Source organism: Prunus dulcis, chromosome 1 (assembly GCF_902201215.1).
Source record: "Prunus dulcis chromosome 1, ALMONDv2, whole genome shotgun sequence".
Lineage (NCBI taxonomy): Eukaryota > Viridiplantae > Streptophyta > Magnoliopsida > Rosales > Rosaceae > Prunus > Prunus dulcis.
In genome coordinates this window covers 38,797,204-38,822,016 of record NC_047650.1, presented here as the reverse complement: position 1 = coordinate 38,822,016, position 24,813 = coordinate 38,797,204, and the positions used below count along the sequence as shown (strand labels likewise).

General features: G+C 39.8%; 1 protein-coding gene across 1 annotated transcript; it reads left to right on the top strand.

Moving 5' to 3' along the window:
• Positions 1-11,852: 11,852 nt before the first annotated feature.
• Positions 11,853-15,769, top strand: LOC117619744 (MDIS1-interacting receptor like kinase 2-like). The gene is made up of 4 exons (XM_034349770.1): positions 11,853-12,378; positions 12,595-12,639; positions 12,784-14,973; positions 15,136-15,769. The coding sequence occupies exons 1-4, from the start codon at positions 11,853-11,855 to the stop codon at positions 15,528-15,530; spliced, it is 3,156 nt and encodes a 1,051-aa protein (XP_034205661.1). The 3' UTR covers positions 15,531-15,769.
• Positions 15,770-24,813: the final 9,044 nt, after the last annotated feature.

Genomic DNA, 24,813 nt, shown 5'->3' with positions numbered 1-24,813 from the left:
TTTTGTTTTGAAATATATGTAGGGCCACAACGACCCAGGTGAAGGGACAGCCACTCCCAAGTCTCTTTGGCCTTCTATCAAGCGCATACGACGATCCACCAATAACATCCAATCAAGCTCTCACTTCTATCAATTTCATTCCATTCAGTTCCAACACAAAATGCAAAATTTCCAAAGAGACGAAGACTCTGATTGCAATCTTTCAATTAAGAAAATGAAAAAACCCCAAAAGTCTTCCCAAACCGTCTTCCAATTAAGAAAATGAAAAAAAAAATTGGAATAAGATATTGTTTGTGTAGATCTGCTAGAGAGCATAATGATATGTTATAAAATCCAAGTCTGCTCTCTAGCTTATTGCCTTCTCTTGTATGTTCAGCTTCTTTCATCACCAACATCACTAGGTGATTTGACAGACCTCACCATTCTCTATCTCTATAATATATTGTTTCCCTCTTACTCGTTACTCCTTGATGTCATTGGATTAGGATGAATTGAATTGAGGAGGAGTTGGATTGAAGAGAATTAAATTCTGAATTCCTATTCAAGTTGTTTACTAAACCATATGGAATTTGGGTTGGTACTAATTACTAAAATATCCTCGTTGTTGGGTTAAAGTAAATGACAAATTTTAAAATTTTAAAATTGTGTGAAGATATAATGGGTAAAAAAGATGAATTCCTAATAGGTTATTTCTTCATGAATTAGAATACCACATCCCACTCAAGAATTGAATTCCTATTCTTATACATGGTAGGTAGATTTGGAGCAAAGGATCAATTTCACATTCCTATTCCTATACATGGTAAATCAAAACAATAAACGACAATTTCACGTTTAGTTCTTCAATTTATCTAACACACACCATTTAGAGAAGAAGAAAAAGAAAGAACAAAAACAGTCGCTGATCCCACCAGACACGTCGTCCAAATTTAAAACTTTCTGAGCATCCAATACTGTGAAGCATTAAGGTGGGACACATGTGAACATATGAAGCAGAAAACACATTAATTGATACCTTTTTTTTTTTTTTTCTTTGGGTTTTTTGAAAGGTCATTAATTGATACTTGACTTCAAAGAATGAGAGACAAAGACTTTGAGTCAAGTGAAGAGTATGGAAGACTCCGAGCTTTGTATAATGGAGAAAAGAAAAATTACTAACGTACCATATGAACAGGGAAAAGCTACCATGCATATAGGAGGGAAAATACTTCTCTCTTTTTCTGGAAGTAGGAGCGAAACTTCTACTTTCTAGTTTGACGTGTGATTTGCATACCTTTTTTCGGGAAATGATAGAAGCAGTGTCCATATAGAAATATTATTGGTTTTTATTTTAATTTTCTTTAATATGAAAAGTTGTTAATTTACTATATGCTCCTTATTTAATAAAAAATATTATTGATATTTTGAATGTTTCAGTGTATTTGTGAGCATGAATTATTTGGTCACAAGAAATTACTGACCTTTTTTCTTCTTGTAGTGACCCACTGAACATGCACCAAGAAAATAAAATATATAAAAAAAGTGTGGAGCATATAGTGCATTTCCATCCATTTCATTACTTCGGTCCAGAAAATTAAAAAATTACATTTAAAGAGACAAAGACTTTGACTCGTGTATGGAAGGCTCCATCCATTTCGTTATTTGTACAAGTCTTTGTCCACAGAATAAGAGAGCCACATGAGCTGAAAGAGGTACATTGGTAAAAAGATAATCTGAACCCCTATGTGATGACTTTAGGGGTTAATTTCATTTCATTTCATTAGTTCATCCAGAAAATGTAAAATTGGCATTTAACTTTAGAGAATGAGAGACAAAGACTTTGATTCAAAAGAAAAGTGATGATACAATCCGAAAGACCTATAAGAAAGGCATTGCCCATAGTTTGAAATATCGATAATATCGAGGATGTTTCGGTTTTTTTGAATCACGGATATTTCGGAACATATCTATGTACATATCGTATAAATATCGACAATATCGACGATAATATCGGAAAATATCGATGTCGATAATTTCGCTCACATTTCAGCAATATTTTGTCAAAATATCGGTGTAATATCGCTAAAATATCGAAAATATCGATGTGAAGGAAAAAAAAATTTAAAAAAAAGGAAAAAGGGGAAAAAGGGGAGAAAAAAGCACAAAGGGGATATGAACCCCTCCTATTTTACTCCTCCAACACCTTAAACACCGTATCACTTATGTTTTTGTGATAGTATGCTAAAATATTTATATTTATATGGGTGGTATGTTAACAATTACATGCAAAACTATTTGGGGGATTTATCATTTGATGACTACTCTTCACAATACACTTACTCTACACATAGAGATGATGAAGATAGTGAAAAATTTGAACCTCGTAGGAACTCTATGTGGTACTAAGTCACTCATGTATCTTACCATGCAATGTATAAAGTGTAAAATATTATAGTAAATCATTATATATAAATGATTACGGTGTATTTAATCTTTTTTCATTAATTATTACATATTTTTTACACTCATGGTGTTTGCCCGCTTACTATAAATCAACTTAAACAGTCCTGATCTCTTGGACCCCTGTAGTCCAAGAGATTTATGGTCACTCACCGTTGGATGTAAATTCAACTTAAATTAGTTAAATCCATCATGCAATGCATTTCCTTGCTAAATTTTTTGTGATAAACTCATAGATAATTGACCAAATAAACATTCTCCAAAGTTTCAATAAAAATTTCCAAGTTTTTCTTACAATTTCCGTGGTTTTTATTCAATTTTTATCGATATCGATAATATCCCGATATTTCCATATTTTTGGACTACTGATATTTCCGATATCATCGATATTTTAGACCTTGGCACTGCCCATACGAATAGCACACAAAACAATAACCATGAGATCTTTAACTTCTGTTAAAGTATGCTTCCTGGCTTATTGCCTTACCTTGTTGTATGTTTCATCACCAAATTGGGTTGCTTTTGCTTCTAATACTGAAGCAAAGGCTCTTCTCAAATGGAAAGCTAGCTTATTTCAAAACAAAACCCTCAATATTCTCAACTGGCGGTACCCTCCCAGTCATAATGCCACCAATTCTTCCACCAATCCAAAAGAAAATATAGTCACATGCACTTGGACCAGTGTTTCATGCAACACAGCTGGAAGTGTTAACAAGATAAACCTCTCCACTTGTGGTATACAAGGTACGCTCCTTGAGTTTTCATTCTTGTCCTTCCCTAATCTTGAACATCTTGACCTCAATAGGAACAAACTCTTTGATGCCATCCCACCTCAAATCAGTTACCTCTCCAAACTCCACTATCTTGATCTCTCTCTCAATCATAGTCTAAAATATCGATAATATCGAGGAAATATCGAGGATATTTCAGTTTTTTTGAATCACGGATATTTCGGAACATATCTATGTACATATCGTATAAATATCGACAATATCGACGATAATATCGGAAAATATCGATGTCGATAATTTCGCTCACATTTCAGCAATATTTTGTCAAAATATCGGTGTAATATCGCTAAAATATCGAAAATATCGATGTGAAGGAAAAAAAAATTTAAAAAAAAGGGAAAAAGGGGAAAAAGGGGAGAAAAAAGCACAAAGGGGATATGAACCCCTCCTATTTTACTCCTCCAACACCTTAAACACCATATCACTTATGTTTTTGTGATAGTATGCTAAAATATTTATATTTATATGGGTGGTATGTTAACAATTACATGAAAAACTATTTGGGGGATTTATCATTTGATGACTACTCTTCACAATACACTTACACATAGAGATGATGAAGATAGTGAAAAATTTGAACCTCGTAGGAACTCTATGTGGTACTAAGTCACTCATGTATCTTACCATGCAATGTATAAAGTGTAAAATATTATAGTAAATCATTATATATAAATGATTACGGTGTATTTAATCTTTTTTCATTAATTATTACATATTTTTTACACTCATAGTGTTTGCCCGCTTACTGTATAATCAACTTAAACTGTCCTGATCTCTTGGACCCCTGTAGTTCAAGAGATTTATGGTCATTCACCGTTGGATGTAAATTCAACGGTTGACTTGAATCGGGTAATAATCATTTATATCATATTGCATTTATATATATCATTTTGAACCATTGGATTAATATCCAACGATGGGTGACCACAATCTCTTGGACTCCTGTGGTCCAAGAGATCGGGACTGTCAACTTAAATTAGTTAAATCCATCATGCAATGCATTTCCTTCTAATTTTTTGTGATAAACTCATAGATAATTGACTAAATAAACATTCTCCAAAGTTTCAATAAAAATTTCCAAGTTTTTCTTACAATTTCGTGGTTTTTATTCAATTTTTATCGATATCGATAATATCCCGATATTTCCATCGAAATTTTCATATTTTTGGACTATCGATATTTCCGATATCACCGATATTTTAGACCTTGGTTAGGATACATGTCCCGAAAGTTTGGTCTCGATCGGATGGTCGGATTGATCACACGATTTCTATAACCCTAGCTATAGGGTTGGCCTTTTCGGAGTATGCCTTTTTAGTGGGTTTGGATGATATCTTTGATAAAGTACGTAGTGATATTCTACGTACTCAATCCTTACCATCTGTTGAGGAAGTGTTTTCTGTTGTTCGGCGTGAAGCACAAAGACATGCCACCATGATGAGTGGAAGTAACAACCAAGGAAGGCTGCCGTCCATGACCATGGTTTTTCGGCCTGCTGCTGCCTTTCGTCCTAGTAATTCTAATCAGTCCTTAAATTCTCGTCCCTTTACCCGAGCAAATAAAGATGATTTGAAGTGTACTTTCTGTGGACAAACCCGTCATACTGAGGATACGTGTTTCGCCAAGCATAGGGTACCTGATTGGTTCCCATAAGAAGAAGCTACGTGCAAATGAGCGTGGGAGTGGGGGAAATAATGGAGGCCGTGCATCCCTGGCTACTACCCCACCAAAAACTAAGGAGGATGAGACTATCTCCAATAACCCGAGCCAAACTTTGTTGACTCATTCTACCCATGGTGATTCATCCTCCACTGCAGGTACTGTAGGGCATGTTTTGGGCCTCCGACACTGAGCATCATGCAGGTTGGATTCTGGACTCTGGTACAACAGATCATATGACATACGATAAGAATGTGTTTCAATATATGACAACATCTCACAGGGAATATATTGCAACTGCTAATGGTACCCGTGCACCTGTTGTTGGTGCTGGTACTGTGTATCTCACAGCCTTTCTCCCTTTACACCGATGTTTGCTTGTTCCATCTTTATCACATCATTTACTTTCCATACCACAGATTACTGAACAATTGGATTGTGTTGTTCTAATTGTTTGTGCAAATAATCTCACGGGAGAATATTCGCTTCTGGATCCTTCAACCTTCAATCTTCCTTCTCTCTCTTCCTCGATTCCTGTAAAAAAGATTGGAGTAAGTAGACCACACCCAGGGGGTGTTGGCCAAAGGCCCTCCGATGCCTAAGTTAGTTCGAGTGTTTGTAGGAAAACAATAGCTAAGCAAAGGGTACGGAGTTGTATGTAGGGTGTAAACAGGGTGGTCGGAGCCGTGTGTGGTGGCCGGAGCCGTGTGGAGAAAATATGGAGAGTGGAGAGGGAGAGAGAGCTTCGGGTATTTTTCTCTGGTATGAGGAGTAGGTTTTCTGAAGTCCTTCCTTGAATGATGAATGAGACCGTCTATTTATAGGAGCCTCGGGGCTAGGGTTTCGTAGGGATCGAGTCGGCTTTGATAATATCCGAATTAAATATATTATCTCTTAAGAAGATAATATCTGAATTAAATGATATTATCTTCTCTTTATTAGGATAATATCTTAATTAATGATATTATCTCTTTAAATAAAGATAATATCATATTAATTAAGATATTTATCCCAATTAATTAACTAGCCAGATAAACTGGTTTAATTAATTAATTTAAGAGATAATCTTCTTTTCCACGTGGCGTGCCCTGATTGGAGACGAAAATATATGCTCCCATACTAATGTATCCGTCCTTCTGTCTACTTCAGGATATTCAGACCAAGGAGATAATTGGGCATGGCACTAAGAGAGAGGGGTTGTACTACGTGGATGATGTCGTTCCTGGTAGAGCTCATGCAGTCCGAGTGCTCCGTGGTAGTAATTTACAAGAAGTATGGTTATTGCATCGTCGATTAGGCCATGCATCCTTTAGCTATGTAAGGCGTATGTTGCCTTGTTTATTTAGTGGAATAAATGAATCAGACTTACATTGTGAAGTATGTATTCTTGCCAAAAGCCATCGTGCTTTGTTTCCTCCTAGTATGAATAAAAGACCTTTTCCATTTGATCTTGTGCATTCCGATGTTTGGGGGCCTTCTCCAGTTGTTACTTCTTCTCGACTTTGGTGGTTTGTTACATTTGTTGATGATTGCACTCGTATGACATGGCTTTATATGTTGAAAAATAAAAGTGATGTTGGTGCCATATTTCGGTCATTTGCTCAGATGGTTCAGACGCAATATTCTTCCGTTATTAAAGTTCTCCGTTCTGATAATGGAGGAGAATACCTTAATTTTGAGTTGTCGGAGTTTCTCCGTGGTCAAGGGATTCTCCATGAAACCACATGTCTGCATACCCCACAGCAAAATGGGGTTGCAGAGCGTAAAAATCGTCATATTTTGGAGACAGCTTGTGCCTTACTCCTTGGGGCCTCGGTTCCTCCACGTTTTTGGCCTGAAGCTGTAACTTATGCTGTGTATGTCATTAATCGTATGCCCTCTAGGGTGGTTGGATTTCAAACACCTATTCAGGTCCTCACTCAACATACTCCAGTGGTATCCAGTAATACTCTCACTCCTCGAGTGTTTGGTTGTGTGGCATATGTTCATATTCAGAAAATACATAGTAGTAAATTGGATCCGTGTGCACTACGGTGTGTCTTTGTGGGTTTCTCGTCTCACCAAAAAGGGTATAAGTGTTACCATCTTGAGACCCGACTTATGTAACCATGGATGTGACTTTCTCTGAAACAGAATACTTCAGATCACCAGGGGGAGAACACTGATGGTAATCTGAGTTAGTTGGATCTAGGGGGAGATGTGACTGTTGAACAGCGTGTAGAACCTAGAACTAAGCCCATACTAGGAGAGTCTCGGCAAGCTATTATCGAGAAGAACCCTGTTGTTGAACAGCCTTGTGCGGAGCCCAGTATACCCCTTATTGTGGAGCCTAGTATGCCTTCTCTCTCTAGTTCTGAAGTGCCGCCCAATACATCTTCTCTGAATATGCCTGAGGTAAGTATCGTAAATGATTGTGTAACAAATCCAAGTGTAGGTTGTAAATTGCCGCCAAGACAAAATCGAGATGTGCCTCCTGATAGGTTTTCTCCTGAAGGAAAGGTGAAGTATCCGATAGCCAACTATGTATCATGCAATAAGCTTGCATCAGAGCGTCAGACTTTGGTAAGTAATATGGAGTCTATCCATGTACCAACTCGAGTGGAGAAAGCTCTAAAAGATCCAAAGTGGGCAAAAGCAATGGATGAGGAAATGTTGGCATTGCAGAAAAATAATACTTGGGAGGTGATGAAGCTACCTATTGGGAAGAAGACAGTGGGATGCTGGTGGGTGTTTACAGTTCTTATCTCTTTAGCTACAAACATGGATTGGCCATTAAAACAGTTTGATGTGAAGAATGCATTTCTCCATGGGAATTTGTAGGAAGAAGTGTATATGGATTTTCCTCCTGGATATAGCAATGATGGGAACACTGGAGTATGTCGGTTGCGTAAGTCACTCTATTGACTTAAGCACTCGCCTAGTGCATGGTTTGGTAGATTTACTCAAGTCATGAGAAAGAATGGATATTGTCAGAGTCATTCTGATCACACCTTGTTTGTGAAGCATAGACAGAATAAAGTAACAGCCTTGATTATCTATTAGATGACATGATTATAACAGGAAACGATGTTGATGAGATGTCCAAGTTGCAAGGAAATCTCGCGGTCAATTCGAGATGAAGGACTTAGGGGATTTGAAGTATTTCTTGGAAGTTGAAGTTGCTCGCTCGTCAAAAGGTATCTTCTTGTCTCAACGTAAGTATGTACTGGATTTATTAAAAGAAACTGGTATGTTGGGATGTAAGCCGGTAGAGATGCCTATTGTTGAGAAGCATCATTTGTGTTTGGATCCAGAACAGAAACTAGTTGATAAGGGTAGATATCAGAGACTTGTAGGGAGACTGATTTATTTGGCTCATACTCGTCCTGATATTGCATACGCTGTGAGTGTTGTGAGTCAATTCATGCATTCACCGAGTGTGGATCATATGGCTGCTGTTCTGCGTATCTTGGCATACTTGAAGTCGGCACCTGGAAAAAGAGTCTTGTATAAAAAAAAATGGGCATTTGAGGATTGAAGGGTTTACTGATGCAGATTGGGCAGGTGATGTAACTGATAGACGGTCTACTTCTGGATATTTTACCTTCGTTGGAGGGAATTTGGTGACATGGCGAAGTAAAAAACAGAAGGTGGTGTCACGGTCTTCAGCTGAGGCCGAATATAGAGGTATGGCTCAAGGAATCTGTGAAATCCTTTGGCTCCGAAAACTTCTTTGGGGACTTGGTTTTAAACCAAAGGATACCATGCAGTTGTTTTGTGATAACAAGTCAGCAAGAGACATAGCTGATAATCCAGTACAGCATGATAGAACGAAGCATGTAGAGGTTGATCGTCATTTTATCAAAGAGAAGCTTGAGAAGAAGATTGTATCAATATCGTTTGTGGAGTCAGAGGGACAACTTGCAGATGTTCTTACTCATGCAGTATGTAGTCGAAAGTTTGGTAACTCACTTGACAAGTTGGGCATTTGTGATATATATGCACCAACTTGAGGGGGAGTGTAAACGTGAGTTATTTAAATAAGTATGTAAATATATTGTGAATACTAGGAGTCCCTTATTAGGAATGATTTATTGTTGTGTCCTTTATTGATTAGTGTTTCCTTATAGAACAAGGATTATATATGTATATATTTCAAGGAAGTAATACAATGAAAAATTACCCCGTAAGATTCTATTTCTTCATCATTTGCATTACCTGCCCATCAAATGCCAATGGAGGATATTTTGGACCAACGCATTTCCCCTCCTACACATCAAGAAGCAGGGGAAGTGGTCTCTGTTGTGAAGATAGCGTTTGCATGCTTGAATCCCAGTCTGCAATCTCGTCCAACAATGAAGCAAGTTTCTCAATGCCTCTCAACTCAGATGCTGCTTTTGTCGGAGCCATTGCATATGATTACATGTGCTGAATTGCTTGCTCTCAATGACTTTGCAACCTGAAAATGTGCTTCTTTCCTATAATAATATTTCACTCTGTTCAGCACGTTCTTCCAATTCTTCTTAGACGTTGTGTTATTGCGAATCTATTTCCTGCCCCCTTCTGCACTTTAATGTTCTTCGTTCCTATTTCCATACAGGCAAAATCAAAGACGTGACAATTTCTTCCTGGTCATGTAATATATGATTTCGATTTTCATTTGGTTCACATAGTTTTGGACGTTTCAATAAGGGTGATTTCTAGTTAAAAAATGCTTTTCCTTGTGAGAAAAACTAAGGGTAATATTCCAACAAGTTGTTTCTATCTACAATGTCACAGTTAAAATAAGGTGTTAATTAGATACTCTTTATGCTTTCACTTTGGTCACTTCTGTTTTGTGTCTGAGCAGCAAAGGCCAACATATAATACATAGGCTCAATGTTCATACCAACCAACAAAACAATACTATTTCTCTCAAAATCAAAACATTGAAAATAGCGTTTGGCACAAGTACTTGAAACAAAACTAACTTATAATCTTCGCATCCTTAAGCGGCCATGTACTTGAAAAAGTTGTGGATAACGATGAACATCATTTTTTATCATTTTGGTTTTTTTTTTTTTTTTTTTTCTTCCATACAAGCAATATTGGGAGGGAAGGGGAATCAAACTAGGATCTTGGGTGCAAGGGTAAATGGGCTTAAACATTTGAGCTACAAGCCCTATCCTTTTGATTTTTAAAAGGCAAAAACTCACTTTTCATCCATGTAGTTTGATAAAATTTCCACTTTCGTCCCTGTAGTTTCAATTCTGGAAATTTAACCCCGGTGGTTTGATTTTATTGCAATTTAAGGACACGTCCAAATTTCCTTCCAATTTCTTGACGGAATAAACATGTGTCTCTTACTGAGCGGTATTTTGGATGGAAGTTTGGATGTGTCTTTGAATTAAGATAGAATCAAACTACATGGGTTAAATTGACAAAATTAAAACTACATAGATCAAAGTGGAAAGACCTGTAAACTTCGTGGACCAAAAGTGATATTTCCCCTTTTAAAAAAGAATGAATTATGCTCACCTAATCCTCCAGGACATACTCCCTTTTTTTAGGATACTTGTTTATCACCTTTGTGTATTTTTTTAAAAAAAATTGAATGAATTTACTTCATTTTTTATAGTCTTATAAATCTCATTTAGATGGGCATGACGCATAAAAATTGTCTTGATCCAATCCGGTCCAAATCAAACCACCAAACTGACACATTCTATACGAAACAATAAGAATACATTTTCAAAAATAAAAGGAAAAAAAAAACAGAATATTGAATGATCTTTTCAGTCGTGTGCGTGAGCCCCAAGGTAAAAATAAAGTCAATTAATCCGAGGCGCAGTCATTTTCAGAGAGTTGCCAGGTCTCACTGTAGAATTTTCCCCTTGATCAACCATTCACATTATTCAACAACAGTTCAATGTGGGACACATTTCAACCCCTTCTGTCAAGCATACAACAAACCTTCTTTGCTGATCCTCCAATAACATCCATTAAGCTCTCACTTCCGTCAATTTCATTTCATTAAAAAGATAAGAGACAGAGACTTTGACTGAAGATATGGAGATAATTGTGTGTTTCTTTCCTATATTTCAGAGTGTGTGGGAGTTCTAATATTTTATCTTTAGAACCACTGGAATGAAATTAGAGTTGAAGGACTATTAAAACGATTTTAGAAATTAAGAGACTCAAATACAAATTGAATCTAAATTCAGAGACTAATAAAACCCAAAAATAAAATAACAAATACATGATTTAACCAAAGTGAAGGAAGTAAGTCGGTGGGAGTTTTCTTTGGGTTTTCGAGAGTTTGTATTCTTGATCCAAACTCTTCATTGTTCAGTTTTTTTTTTTTGGCCAAAAGTCTCTTCGCTGTTCTTTACTCATTACTCCTTGAAAGTTTTTTAGAATGTAGGAAGTTGTAAAATCACTTAAATATCCAAACGCATTTTCTGTAAAACTTATTCTCTATTTTGAAATAAAATAGGAAAATGCTAAATTTACCATATTTTTTATACCACAATTGTACCACCTCTCTAATAGAGGTGAGCTTCATTGTATTGGTTCACTCCACCTCTATTAAAGAGATGGTACAATTGTGATATAAAAAATGTGATAAACCTAACATTATCTTTTGAAATATGTACAACGACCCTGGTGAAGTGACAGCCACTCCCAGGTCTGTTTGGCCTTCTGTCAAGCATACAATGATCCACCAATAACATCCAATCAAGCTCTTACTTCTATCAATATCATTTCAATCAATTCGAACACAAAAATGCAAAATTTCCAAAGAACACAAAGACTTTGACTCGAGGGTGTGAAACCCCAAATGTCTTCCCAAACCTTCTTCCAATTAAGAAAATGAAAAAAAAAAAAAATATGGAAAGACCTTTCCAGAGTCTTGAACTCTGAAAAGAGAGTAGGCACTATAATTAAGACTCGGAAGTATTATAATATTATGCATCTACACAAACAATATCTTATAAAAAAACAATGAAATCTTTGACTTGTTATAAACTATGCTCTCTAGCTTATTGCCTTCTCTTGTATGTTCAGCTGCTTTCATCTTCATCACCAAATTTCCTTCAATTAGCTTCTGCTACTTCTACTGATGAGGCAAAGGCTCTTCTGAAATGGAAAGCCACCTTTCAAAATCAAATCCACAACAAATATCTGTCCTCATGGGCTTACCCTCCCAGTAATAATTCCACCAACTCTTCCCGCAATCCTAAAACAAAAGCAAGTCCATGCACTTGGGCTGGTGTTTCATGCAACGCTGCTGGAAGTGTCATCAAGATAAACCTTACCGAGTCTGGTTTACAAGGTACGCTACATGATTTCTCATTCATGTCCTTCCCTAATCTTGAATATCTTGACCTCAGCATGAATAATTTTTTTGGTTCCATCCCACCTCAAATCAGTTTCCTCTCCAAACTCAGTTATCTTGATCTCTCTTCTAATCAGTTGTCTGGGAGAATCCCGCCAGAAATCAGTCTCCTAAGAAATCTTACCATTCTCCGTCTCTTTTTAAATAACATTTCTGATAATATTCCGAAAGAGATGGGAAACTTGAAATCTCTTGTTGATTTGCGGATTAGCGGTAATCAACTCAATGGTTCAATCCCCACATCCCTATGTGATCTAGTAGACCTTACCATTCTCTATCTAAGTAATAATAATCTTTCTGGAGTCGTTCCTAAAGAGATAGGGAATCTGAATTCTCTCATCGATCTAGAAATTACCAATAATCAACTCAATGGTTCAATCCCGACATCACTAGGTGATCTAACAAACCTTATGATTTTCTATGCCAGCAGCAATAATCTTTCTGGAACTATTCCTGAAGAGATAGGGAACCTGAAATCTCTGACGGAGCTAACGTTGCATGGGAATCAATTCAATGGTTCAATCCCAACATCACTAGGTGATTTGACAAACCTCACCGTTCTCTATCTCTATAATAATACTCTTTCGGGGACTATTCCTAAAGAGATATGGACCATGAAATCTCTTGTGCAGCTAGCTTTGACTGATAATCAATTGGATGGTTCAATCCCGACATCATTAGGTGATCTAACAAACCTTACTCATCTCTATCTCTCTACTAATAATCTTTCTGGCACTATTCCTAAGGAGATAGGGAACCTGAAATCTCTTTTGGAGCTATCTTTGTCAAAGAATCAAATGGTTGGTTCGATCCCGACATCAATCGGTGATCTGAAAAATCTTACCCTTCTCCATATCTCTAGCAATTTTCTTTCTGGCACTATTCCTGATGAGATAGGGTACTTGAAATCACTTACTGACCTAGATTTGAGCATTAATAAACTCAATGGTTCAGTTCCCACTTCATTGGGTGAATTAAAAAACTTAGAAGCCTTATTTCTGCGTGACAATAAACTTTCTGGGTTGATTCCCCAAGAGATAGGAAATCTAAAGAAGTTGAAAGAACTGGAGCTGGGGTTTAACCAATTTGTTGGTTATTTGCCTCAAAACCTTTGCCAACGGAGATGGCTTTCAAAGCTTCTAGTGAACAACAACAGTTTCATTGGTCCAATTCCCAAAAAATTGAAAACTTGCACGAGCTTATTGAGAGTCCGTCTTGATGGGAACCAATTCAAAGGAAACATATCTGAAGATTTTGGCGTGTACCCGAATCTTCAATATATAGATTTAAGCGACAACAACTTGCATGGTGAAGTGTCACGCAACTGGGGACAGTGCCCACAATTACGAGGCTTACTAATTGCCAAAAACAACCTTACTGGTACCATACCACCGGACATCGGCAACGCCACCCAAATTCATGAACTTGATCTTTCTTCAAATCATTTAGTTGGGGTGATTCCGAAGGAATTCGGGAGACTGACTTCATTGGTGAAGTTGATGTTGAATGGAAATCAACTTGTGGGTCGTATACCATCGGAATTCGAATCATTAACTGATCTTGAATATCTTGATATCTCCACAAACAAATTCAATGAGCCAATTCCAAGCATTCTTGGTGACTTGTCCAAATTACACTACTTGAATTTGAGCAACAACAAGTTCAGTCAAGCAATTCCTTTCCAGTTGGGGAAGTTAGTTCAACTGTCCGAATTGGATTTAAGTCATAACTCACTTGAAGGTACGATACCATCAGAATTAAGCACTATGGAGAGTCTGGAGAAGCTCAATCTGTCCCACAACAATCTTTCTGGTTTCATTCCCATGAGCTTTGAAGGCATGCACGGCTTGTCATATGTTGACATATCCTACAATCACTTGGAAGGTCCCCTTCCCAACAGCCGCGCATTTCGAGATGCTTCGCCGGAAGCATTAAAAGGGAACATTGGTTTGTGTGGGAATGTTGGAGCTTTCCCACTCTGCAAGCATGGCTCAAGAAAAGACCACAAACGGGTACTCATAATCATATTCTCCTTTCTAGCTGCAGTTTTTCTTCTGTCTGCTTTCTTTACAATTGTGTTTGTGGTGGAAAGAAGGAAGAAGCGTCATGATAAAGAAGAAAACAACATGCAAGAAGAAATTTCCTTTTCAATATTAAATTTTGATGGAAAAACAATGTATGAGGAAATCATAAGGGCAACAGATGATTTTGATTCCACATATTGCATTGGGAAGGGAGGACATGGAAGCGTCTACAGAGCGAATTTATCAAATGCCAACGTAGTGGCAGTGAAGAAACTCCATTTGCTGTGGGATGGCACGAACAATTTTCAAAAGGAATTCTTAAATGAAATAAGGGCACTAACTGAGATGCGACACCGAAACATTGTGAAGCTTTATGGTTTTTGTTCACATGCACGGCACTCATTTTTGGTATATGAGTATCTAGAAAGGGGCAGCTTGGCCACAATGTTGAGCAAAGGTGAAGAAGCTAAAGAATTGGGGTGGAGTAAAAGGGTGAATATTGTGAAAGGTGTAGCTCATGCCCTGTCTTACATGCACCACGATTGCTTGCCACCAGTTGTACATCGTGACATATCAAGCAAGAACATTTTGCTCGATTCTGAATATGAGGCCTCTGTTTCAGACTTTGGCACTGCTAAGTTTTTGAACCCAGACTCAACTAATTGGAGTGCCCTTGCTGGCACACACGGATATATGGCACCAGGTAACGATATTCTCTGTTCTTTATATATTCTTATGTTTTTCCTTTTTGGCCAATCAATGCTTTTCATGGTTAGGACAGGATTATACTTCTTTTGGCATGATTATAGCTGTTGTAAACTTACATTGAAGTGTTATGTCCCTGCTATGAACTTCTTCTTTGCAGAGCTTGCTTATACAATGGAAGTAAATGAGAAATGCGACGTTTATAGCTTTGGAGTAGTAGCATTGGAAGTGATAATTGGAAGGCATCCAGGAGATCTCATCTCATCTCTGTCATCATCTTCTTCGTCGACATCATCACCATCTGGATTACCTGCCCATCAGATGCCAATTGTGGATGGTTTGGACCAACGCATTTCCCCTCCAACACATCAAGTTGCAGGGGAACTGGTCTCTCTTGTTATGATGGCGTTTGCATGTTTGAATCCCAATCCACAATCTCGTCCCATAATGAAACAAGTTTCTCAACATCTCTCAACTAAGAAGCTCCATTTGTCAAAGCCGTTACGCATGATAACATGGGGTGAATTGCTTGCTCTCGATGGTTTTACTACCTGATCAGGATGTGCCTCTTTTATGTATTTCATTATGTTTCTGCCTTCTTCTAATTATTCTTAGATGTTGCCTTGTAATCTATTTCGAGCCCATTTCTGTGTTTGGCCGCGAACTTTAATAAGGATGCTTTCTAGCTAGTAATGTTCTTCGTTGTGAGCAAAGAGAAGAACAACACAACAAATTTCTTTGTAAAATTACCACATTGAAGCAAATAAGTCAGCAATAATTTTCTTTGGCTTTGTGAGAGAGATGTTAAATGTAAGTAAAAAGATAGTTGTAAAAGCTCTTGTTTGGTGCCAATGGTCATCAAGAACTCACTTGTTTGGGATCGATGGTCATCGCGAGTTAGAAGGGCAGATTCAGGGGACAACAGGCCAAGTTTTGGGACTGGAGTACAATGCACAAGTGGTGGAGTACAAGAAAATAAGGAAGAAACATGAAAACCTTCAATAGTAGTGGTGGAGTAGAATTGGTTCTATGGCTAAACAAATATCAAAATCACATAAACTTTTGCAAATTGGTTTTCATTCAGAGATAATAGAAAGAAAGAAAAAAGGATGGAAATGAATGGCTTGGATGAAATTAAATTGACGAGTTATTCTTCTTCACATTTATTGGGGATAGCTAGAGTGAATTAATTTTTCCACTAAATCAGAGCAAGAAGCATGCTTTGCTTGGATCGTTCTAGTCGTGATAGGACCATTTGCTCTGTCCTGCAAGCGCACTTTCAGTTAAGCATGCTTTGAGAAAATGCAAAAGTTGCAATTCCAACCTTAAAGAAAAGGGACAGAGACTTCCATTCAAGTCAAGTGTGTATGAAATACTTGTGTCAAATATAGCTTCTGCACTGCCCTATAAGTAAGGCAGCGCGCATACGTATAGTACACAAACAACAAATAACAATGAGATCCTTAACTTGTGGTAATGTGTGCTTTCTAGCTTATTATTGCCTTGTGATCCTCTTGTATGTTTCATCACCAAATTGGGTTGCTTTTGCTTCTGATAGTGTAGCAACGCTATTTCCCAAATGGAAAGCCAGCTTATTTCAAAATCAAGCCCTCAATAATCTCACCTGGTACCCTCCCACTCATAATACCAGCAATCCAAAAGCAAAAACAGGCCCATGCGTGTTTCATGCAACGCAGCTGGAAGTGTCAGCACGATAAGCCTTGTCGCTTGTGTTATACAAGGTACGCTACATGAATTTCCATTCTTTTCCTTCCCTAATCTTGAACAACTTAACCTGAGCGTGAACAAACTCTTTGATACCATCCCACCTCAAGTCAGTTACCTTTCCAAACTTATCTATCTTGACCTCTCTGACAATCAAATTTCTGGGAGGATCCCACCAGAAATCGACCTCTTAAGAAATCTTACCATTCTCGCTCTATATGAAAATAATGCTTTTTGGGGATATTCCTTATGAAATAGGAAACCTGAAATCTCTTGTGGAGCTAGATTTGTCTGAGAATCAGCTTAATGGTTCAATTCCAGAATCACTAGGTGATCTGACAAGCCTTGCCTATTTTAATCTCGATAGTAATAAACTTTCTAGCACTATTCACAATGATATAGGTAACTTGAAGTCTCTAGTAGATCTTGAGTTATCATCCAACACTTTAAGTGGTCTCATCCCTCCAAATATTAGTAACTTAAATAATTTAAGAGTGCTACTATTTCCACTCACTTGTCCTATTTTCACACTCACCTCATCTTCTGTTTGGGCCTAAATTTGACACACCAAAGAGATCCAGAAACAGGCCCATGGTGAAATCACTTACCCAGTCCCAAAAAGCCCAAAGGGTGGAAAGCTATCATATTGGGCCCTTGAAGATCAGCCCACAAAATATTGTTTAGACTCAAGCCCAAGAGACTAAAGACACACTCACGTGGCTACCTCACCTCTCTGGAAAGTCAGCAATTCCAACTAGAGTTTTTATGTGAGAAGGGACGTTTCTGAAAACACTGCCAAGAGAGAAAAATCAAAGGCCCATCTATGATCAGAGACTTTACTCCAAAGCAACACACCATCTTCCAAATATTTCGCAAAACACGCTTTCAAAAGCAAATCCACAGGGAGTTGTTCAGAAAACACAAAAGAAAAAGATCAAACTACCATAAGGTCAGCTCACACAGACGGTGGCATTGAAGTAAAAAGACTGTCACCCAGGAAATCAGGGAAGGGATCGCTCTAGGAAGTGACTACTAAAAGCCTATCTGCCATAATTGATAAAATCTTCTCTGCTTTACATTTTTGAAAGATCTTCTTGCCGCCCATTATTAAAAGTGAAAACCACCTCCAAAAGAAGGTCTCTTATAAAAACAGAAGTAGGCAGGAAAGAAAGGACACTCAACTCATCAACCAAAAAAACAACAGCAAGAAAAACAGCCAAGAGCTCACTTGAATTCCAAGAGAAGCCAGCCTTAGATCAGAATTCCAAGGTTCAGACTCAGAAAATAAGTCTTCTAAAAACGAGATCCCTCGTTACAAATTTGGTTCAGCAAAAGCCAAGACAAGCAGAGTTTGAATTTTCACAAACGTGAAGACCCCAGAAAACTCAGGAAGAGCCCTGTTCAAGCAGAACAACTCGCGTAGTGCAATCCCTAGCTGATCAGACCATCGAGAATAGCCACTTCTGTCCCTTTCAAGCAGGAGAAGCCACAATTCTGCCCATTCAAAAGGCCTCACGAAGCGTGAAGAAAGTATAAAGCTCTGCCAAAATCGAACTTTGGTATCGATTCACAGGTCAGCCTGGCATTTGAAGTCGCAAAGCGGTACGAACCAACCTAGGCGTGTCCAGTCCAGCCCACATCGGAACCTCCCATTCAGGCAGAAACGAAGTTCCGGCAATCTTTTAACTTGTCTAAAGTTAGCATGCATATTTATTATCTTGTAAAAGGCAATTCTGCCTGAAACAGTCCAACTTCTATCAAACACTTTTGGCCAGAACAGCCATTTGATACTGGGATAAATTGTGAAAGTCCTTACCAGTCTAAGGCAAGAAAAGAACTTACTTGGGAGATATTCCTCACCCAAATTCACAATCGTTCGTTTTTAAAAGTCAGTAACTTGGGGCGCAAGTTATCTTTTCTAAAAGAAATCTGCTAGAATTTACGTTGCTAGCAGTGGCACGCTCGCACACCAAAGAAAGCTGACTTGTTGACCAGCACATGGTCTCCAAGCCAGTGGGGAACTTCGCCCTTCCATCACAGGAGTAAACGCGAAAACGGGTGAACAATTTGGCACGCCCAGTGGGACTTCTCAGTATACATACTTTGACAGAGCCGTTCACAGGTTTACAAATACAGGAAGTTCTAGCCAGAATCCACACCAGATATGGAGGCAAACCAAATGGCTCGCAGGGAAGGTCCCGAGTCAGAAGAAAGCGATGCTAGACAATCAGCTCGCGGCAGCACAGGAAGTAGACGTTCTGGAACTAACTCCAGAAGGATGAATCAAATACATGAGTCAATACTCCGACAAGAAGTCACGGTCCAAAGGAACCAAGACACTCTCAATAATATGACAGCAATGATGCAGTGGCAGGTTAACAGGCAGTTCCGGAAAGACCGAGAAATCGCCATGGCCAGAATCCCAAACCCTGATGCTGTAGTCCAGCAGTTAGATCTCCCTTACGGTCCTCCGCCAGGACTAGCATGGCCATACCAGGAAAATCCCCTAGTTGCACAGGTTGCTGGATTACCAGATCACAGAGAAATCCAGGCTGGTCCAAGGGAAGGAGTCCTTCCTAATCAAGAGCACGAAGCCCCAGCCCGACCAGATGACCTTGCACTAGTTCAGCAGAACCAGCCAGAACCTCAGCCCATTCCACCCTTGGTGGCCCAGCATGATCAACCTTTGGCACTTCAGCCAGAACCACCAGCAGTATTGCCATATAGACCCAGAAGGATGGACCCTAATCCATTCCCTCCACCCGCAAGAGGGAGAAGAGGCAGAGGGGGAAACAACCTCTTTGCAAATCATGACAGGAATAGACTGGGGGCAAACTGGAGGAATCACCTAGACATCGAAGAACAGGAAGGGCACAGAGAGGAACCTCCACTCAGACCATACAGAATAGAGCCCAGGATCGATTACATCCAGCCAGAACAGGGACAAAATCTTCCCCCCGTCAATGCTTTGAATGACATAGGGGCATTGCAAAGAATGATCAGGGAAATCATGGAACCCGAGGCTAGAAGAGGAGAAAGGCCTACTTACAGAAAACCATATCCAGCCTACATCGATCAAATACCTTTGCCTCCAGGTTTCAAAGTACCAAACTTCACCTTGTTCAACGGGGAGGATCCTCATGCTTCCTCAGTTGAACATATAGGCAGGTTCTCCGTCCAATGCATAGCTATTGAGAACAACCCTCTGTTGAAATTAAGACTTTTCGGCAATTCTCTCTCTGGACAGGCTTTCACCTGGTATACCAGCCTGCCAGCTAATTCTGTGCAAACTTGGGAACAGATGGAAAATGTCTTCCATGACTATTATTACAGGATCCAGCCAGAAGTCACCATTAGTGATCTGGCTTCCCTCAAACAAAGCGAAGATGAACCAGCCCAAGACTTCATAACCAGGTTCAGAAAGCTCAAAATGAAGTGCCGAATCCCCATGGAGGAGAGACATTTCATCCAAATGGCCCAAGCCGCCCTTAAAATCTCTCTCAGGAAGAGGTTCGATGGAATATTGTTCGGGGACCTGGCAGAACTGGCTGATAAGGCATCCAAATATGAGGAATTACTCAGGGAAGAACAGCAGAGAAGGAACTCCTCTAAAGGTACTTATTACAAAACCCCTTCTTCTTCAGTCCACCTGATTGGGGTGGAATCACAGGAAGATACAGAAGAGTCAGAAGAGAAAGAGGTTTCAGTGGCAGAAATGGCAAAACTAAAACATCCCATTAGTTGCAAAGCCCTTACAAAGCCACCTAAAGACCAAAAGCCCCCACCATTCACAGGAGGATTCGTTCCCAACAAGCCAATGCAAAACAAGGTTTACTCTTTTGATTTAACCAAGGTTGATGCTTTGTTCGATGAAATGCTGCTGCAGAAGGCAATAGAAACGCCCCACAGAATACCCAAGCCGGAAGAACTCAAGGGCAGGCAGTACTGCAGGTGGCACAACTCTTGGAACCATTCCACCAATAGTTGTGTCATTTTCAGGGACGTGATACAAGAAGGAATAACGGCAGGAAGGTTGAAACTGGCAGAAAAACCTCCATCGGTCACGACAGATCCTTTCCCTCAACCACAAGTCAATATGGTCAACTTGAATTGGCCAGAACAGAGGGAAACTCAGCCAATGACAGATGCTAGTTGCAGCAGAAGCAGAAGAATCATAAGGGAAACCAGTCAGAGACCAAGAGCCACCATATCGGCTGGGGTAGTGCTCTGTAGCAGGTGCAAATGTGAAACAGAGCTAGAAGTGGTTCTAGACAGGCAAAATCAGCCCACACCTAGTGTCTTCGATAGGATTGGAACCTCATCCCGAGACAAAACAAGACAGAAGAACTGTTTTAGGCCTACACAAACCAGCGAAAGGAGAACGGAGCAGCCCAGGAAGGAAATATCAATCAAGACACCCGGAAACGAAAAGCCCTTGGCAACGATCATAGAGGGCAGATGGTACTCCGTAGGAAAAAGCGGTAGACCAACTCTGGAGTTAACCAGAACTCAGAGAAGAAGAATCCAGAGGCAATACTGCACATATCTTAAGAGCCAGAATAATAGGCAGGTACATCCAGAGACCAGTTCTGCCAGGAAAGGAAAGAATCCCGAAGCACTTCCCCAGACAGAACAGAAAGCTTGTCACTCAAGAAAATTACTGGAAACAGAACCTCCAGCCAGATCTCCTATCCATTCAGCCTCGTCATCCGACAGTCATCCCAACATCATACAGGCACTAGAGAAATCCGAGTCTACCCCGCAACAAGGGGGAGACGAGTACACGGAGGAATATGAAGAGGAACAATTGGACTACGGAACATTTGCAGAAGATCAGAATGAACCCCTCGGAACTGAAGAACAAGATGACTGGACGGAAGAATACGGGGAAGAACTGATGGAATTTGAGGAAGAGTTGGATGCAGAAACAGAAGCTTTTGGCGCAGAGTTAGAGGACCTACTACAGAGTGACTTGGGAGTTAACATGGTATTCATCCTACCAGAGAAATTCAGGGCCGCCGAGGGACAAGAAAGCACTTTGGAAGGAGATGTTTTCTCTCAGGAAAGCTTTGAATGCAGGCTGGCAGAAACAAAGGAGACACCAGAACAACAGGCAGACAACCCCAGAACAGGCGGAACTGCCAATAACCCAGCTGCGGAGCAGTTTTGTTTCTCCAAACCAACCAGAGAAATGGCAAATCACCTCAGGCCTTTGTTTATAACGGCAAACCTCGGAGGCATTCCTATTTCCAAGATCATGATAGATGGAGGTGCGGCCATTAATCTATTGCCCCACAGAATGCTGAGCAAGATGGGCAGAACAGAGAAGGATTTGATTCCAACACGTTTGACCGTCACCAACTTCGCTGGGGGCATCACAAAAATTCATGGCATCTTAGACGTAGATGTCATAGTTGGAAGCAAAGAATTGAAAATAGCATTCTTTGTGATAGACACCACTTCCACCACTTACAATGCACTACTTGGCAGGGATTGGATTCACCAGAGCCTTTGTGTTCCTTCCACCCTCCACCAGCAGTTAGCACTATGGAATGATGAAGGCCATATGGAGATTGTAGAGGCCGATCCACGGCCATTCCTACCCTCTGCCATGTGTCTTGAAGCAAGGTATTATCATGACGACCTCGGTCCTTTTACTTTCTTTGGAGTCAACCAGAACGGCCGCCCCCATGGTGTCACGGCCCAAAGGCTCATTGAAGAAGGTCTAGCCAATTCTCTGGAGGACTGGAATAGACCTTCCTATGCTGAGAACTCTGATGATTAGTCCCAATCAACTGAACAAGGATCGAGCTGCAACAATCCGATCCATCACAAAAAGATTGTTGATATACTGGGAAGAAAGGAAGTTTTTCATACAGAATCCAGCCACCAATATGGCAGAATTCACCCACGAAAGTACAGAGGAACAAGAAGAGGAAGTTTTACAGGAGGAAGTTAGGGACAGAAGAAGATCCAAGGCCTACTTTCATCAGCACACTTTTAAAAGAACCACTTAAGTCTGAACTCATGGCACTTTTACAGGAGTTCAGAGATTGTTTTGCCTGGCATTATCACGAGATGCCAGGGCTAGACAGGCAGTTAGTAGAGCACAAACTGCCAATCAAAGATGGCTACCTTCCAGTTAAACAGGCCAGAAGAAGAATGTCTATGGACACAGAACTAAAGATCAAAGAAGAGATAGAAAGGCTGCTCAAGGCAAGATTCATCAGGCCAGCCATCTATGCCGATTGGTTAGCAAATATTGTACCTGTTCTCAAAAGAAAAACAGGGGCAGTGAGAATCTGTGTGGATTACAGAAATCTGAATGAAGCATCTCCCAAGGACGAATATCCTATGCCAATGGCAGATATGCTAATAGATGGGGCTGCTCATAACCAGATGCTATCTTTCATGGATGGCAATGCAGGTTATAACCAGATCATGATGGCAGAACAAGACATCCACAAGACAGCCTTCATGTGCCCGGGGCATATAGGTGCTTTCGAATATACTGTAATGCCTTTCGGTTTAAGGAATGCAGGGGCCACCTACCAAAGGGCAATGAATTCCATTTTTCATGATATGATAGGACATTCTTTAGAAGTGTACATAGATGATGTGGTGATTAAATCCCCCGAGGAAGGAAACCACATATCAAGTCTAAGAAAAGCATTCCTAAGAATGAGGCAGCACAAATTAAAAATGAACCCCAAAAAATGTGTTTTTGGAGTCCAGGCAGGAAATTTCTTAGGATTCTTGGTTCACCAGAGAGGCATAGAGGTTGACAGGAATAAAGCAAAGTCCATCATAGAAGCCCTACCACCTCGGAACAAAAAGGAACTTCAGAGTCTCCTAGGAAAAATCAATTTTCTAAGGAGATTCATATCCAATTCTGCAGGAAAAATCCAACCTTTTTCTTCCCTGTTAAGGCTAAAGCAGGAACAAACATTCAAGTGGGAAGAACAGCACCAACAGGCTTTCCAGGAAATAAAACATTACCTCTCAAATCCACCAGTCCTGTCCCCACCAAAAAGAGGCAGACCACTCAAGCTCTATGTATCTGCATCACAAGTATCCATTGGAAGTCTGCTAGTTCAAGATAACAAAGAAGGAAAGGAGCAAGCAGTCTACTATCTAAGCAGAACATTAACAGAAGTGGAAAGAAGGTATTCCGCGATAGAAAGGCTTTGCCTGGCCTTGTATTTCACTGCTGTAAAACTCAGACACTACATGCTGCCACACACTATCTACATCATCGCCAAGACAGACTTAATCAAATATATGTTGACAAGACCAATGCTGAGGGGCAGAATTGGGAAATGGACTTTGGCTTTGACAGAATTCACCTTCAGGTATGTCCCCCAAAAAGCTGTCAAAGGGCAAGCTGTGGCAGACTTCCTAGCAGATCACCCAGGAGAGGAAATTGAAAACATGGACTCTTTGGACATAGCAAATGCAAATCTACTAACTAGGGCTCATGTTTGCCTTAACAATCCAATCTATTCGATTCATCTTACACCTTGGAAACTATATTTTGATGGATCAAAGACAGATAAGGCTTCAGGAGCCGGGGTTGTTCTGGAGGAACCATTGGGGGTCAGACATTGCTATTCCTTCCAATTAGATTTCCAGTGCACCAACAACAGGGCCGAGTATGAAGCTTTGATTATAGGGCTTGAGATGTTGGTAGAATTAGGAATCCAATCCGTGGAGATCTTGGGAGATTCCATGCTTGTCTTAAAACAGATTGCTGGAGAATACAAATGTCTAAATCCTTCCCTGGCTGTATATCTAGTAGCAGCTAGAAATCTGTTGACAGAATTTAGAGAAGCTACTTGGGAATACATCCCAAGGGAAGAAAACTTCGCAGCCAATGAACTGGCTCAGGTAGCATCAGGCATACAAATGCCCGGAGACTGCGTCCAGAGGATCATCAAGATAGGAAGGAAAAGTCTACCATCTGTTTTGACTAGAGGAATGGAGATAGAAGTCAATTCTGCCTTAATCACTAAAGACGATTGGAGGGAGCCTATCATGACTTACTTACAATATCCCACTCTGCCCTCTGAGAAAAGAGTCAGAATCATGGCTACAAACTACCTCATGTGGAATG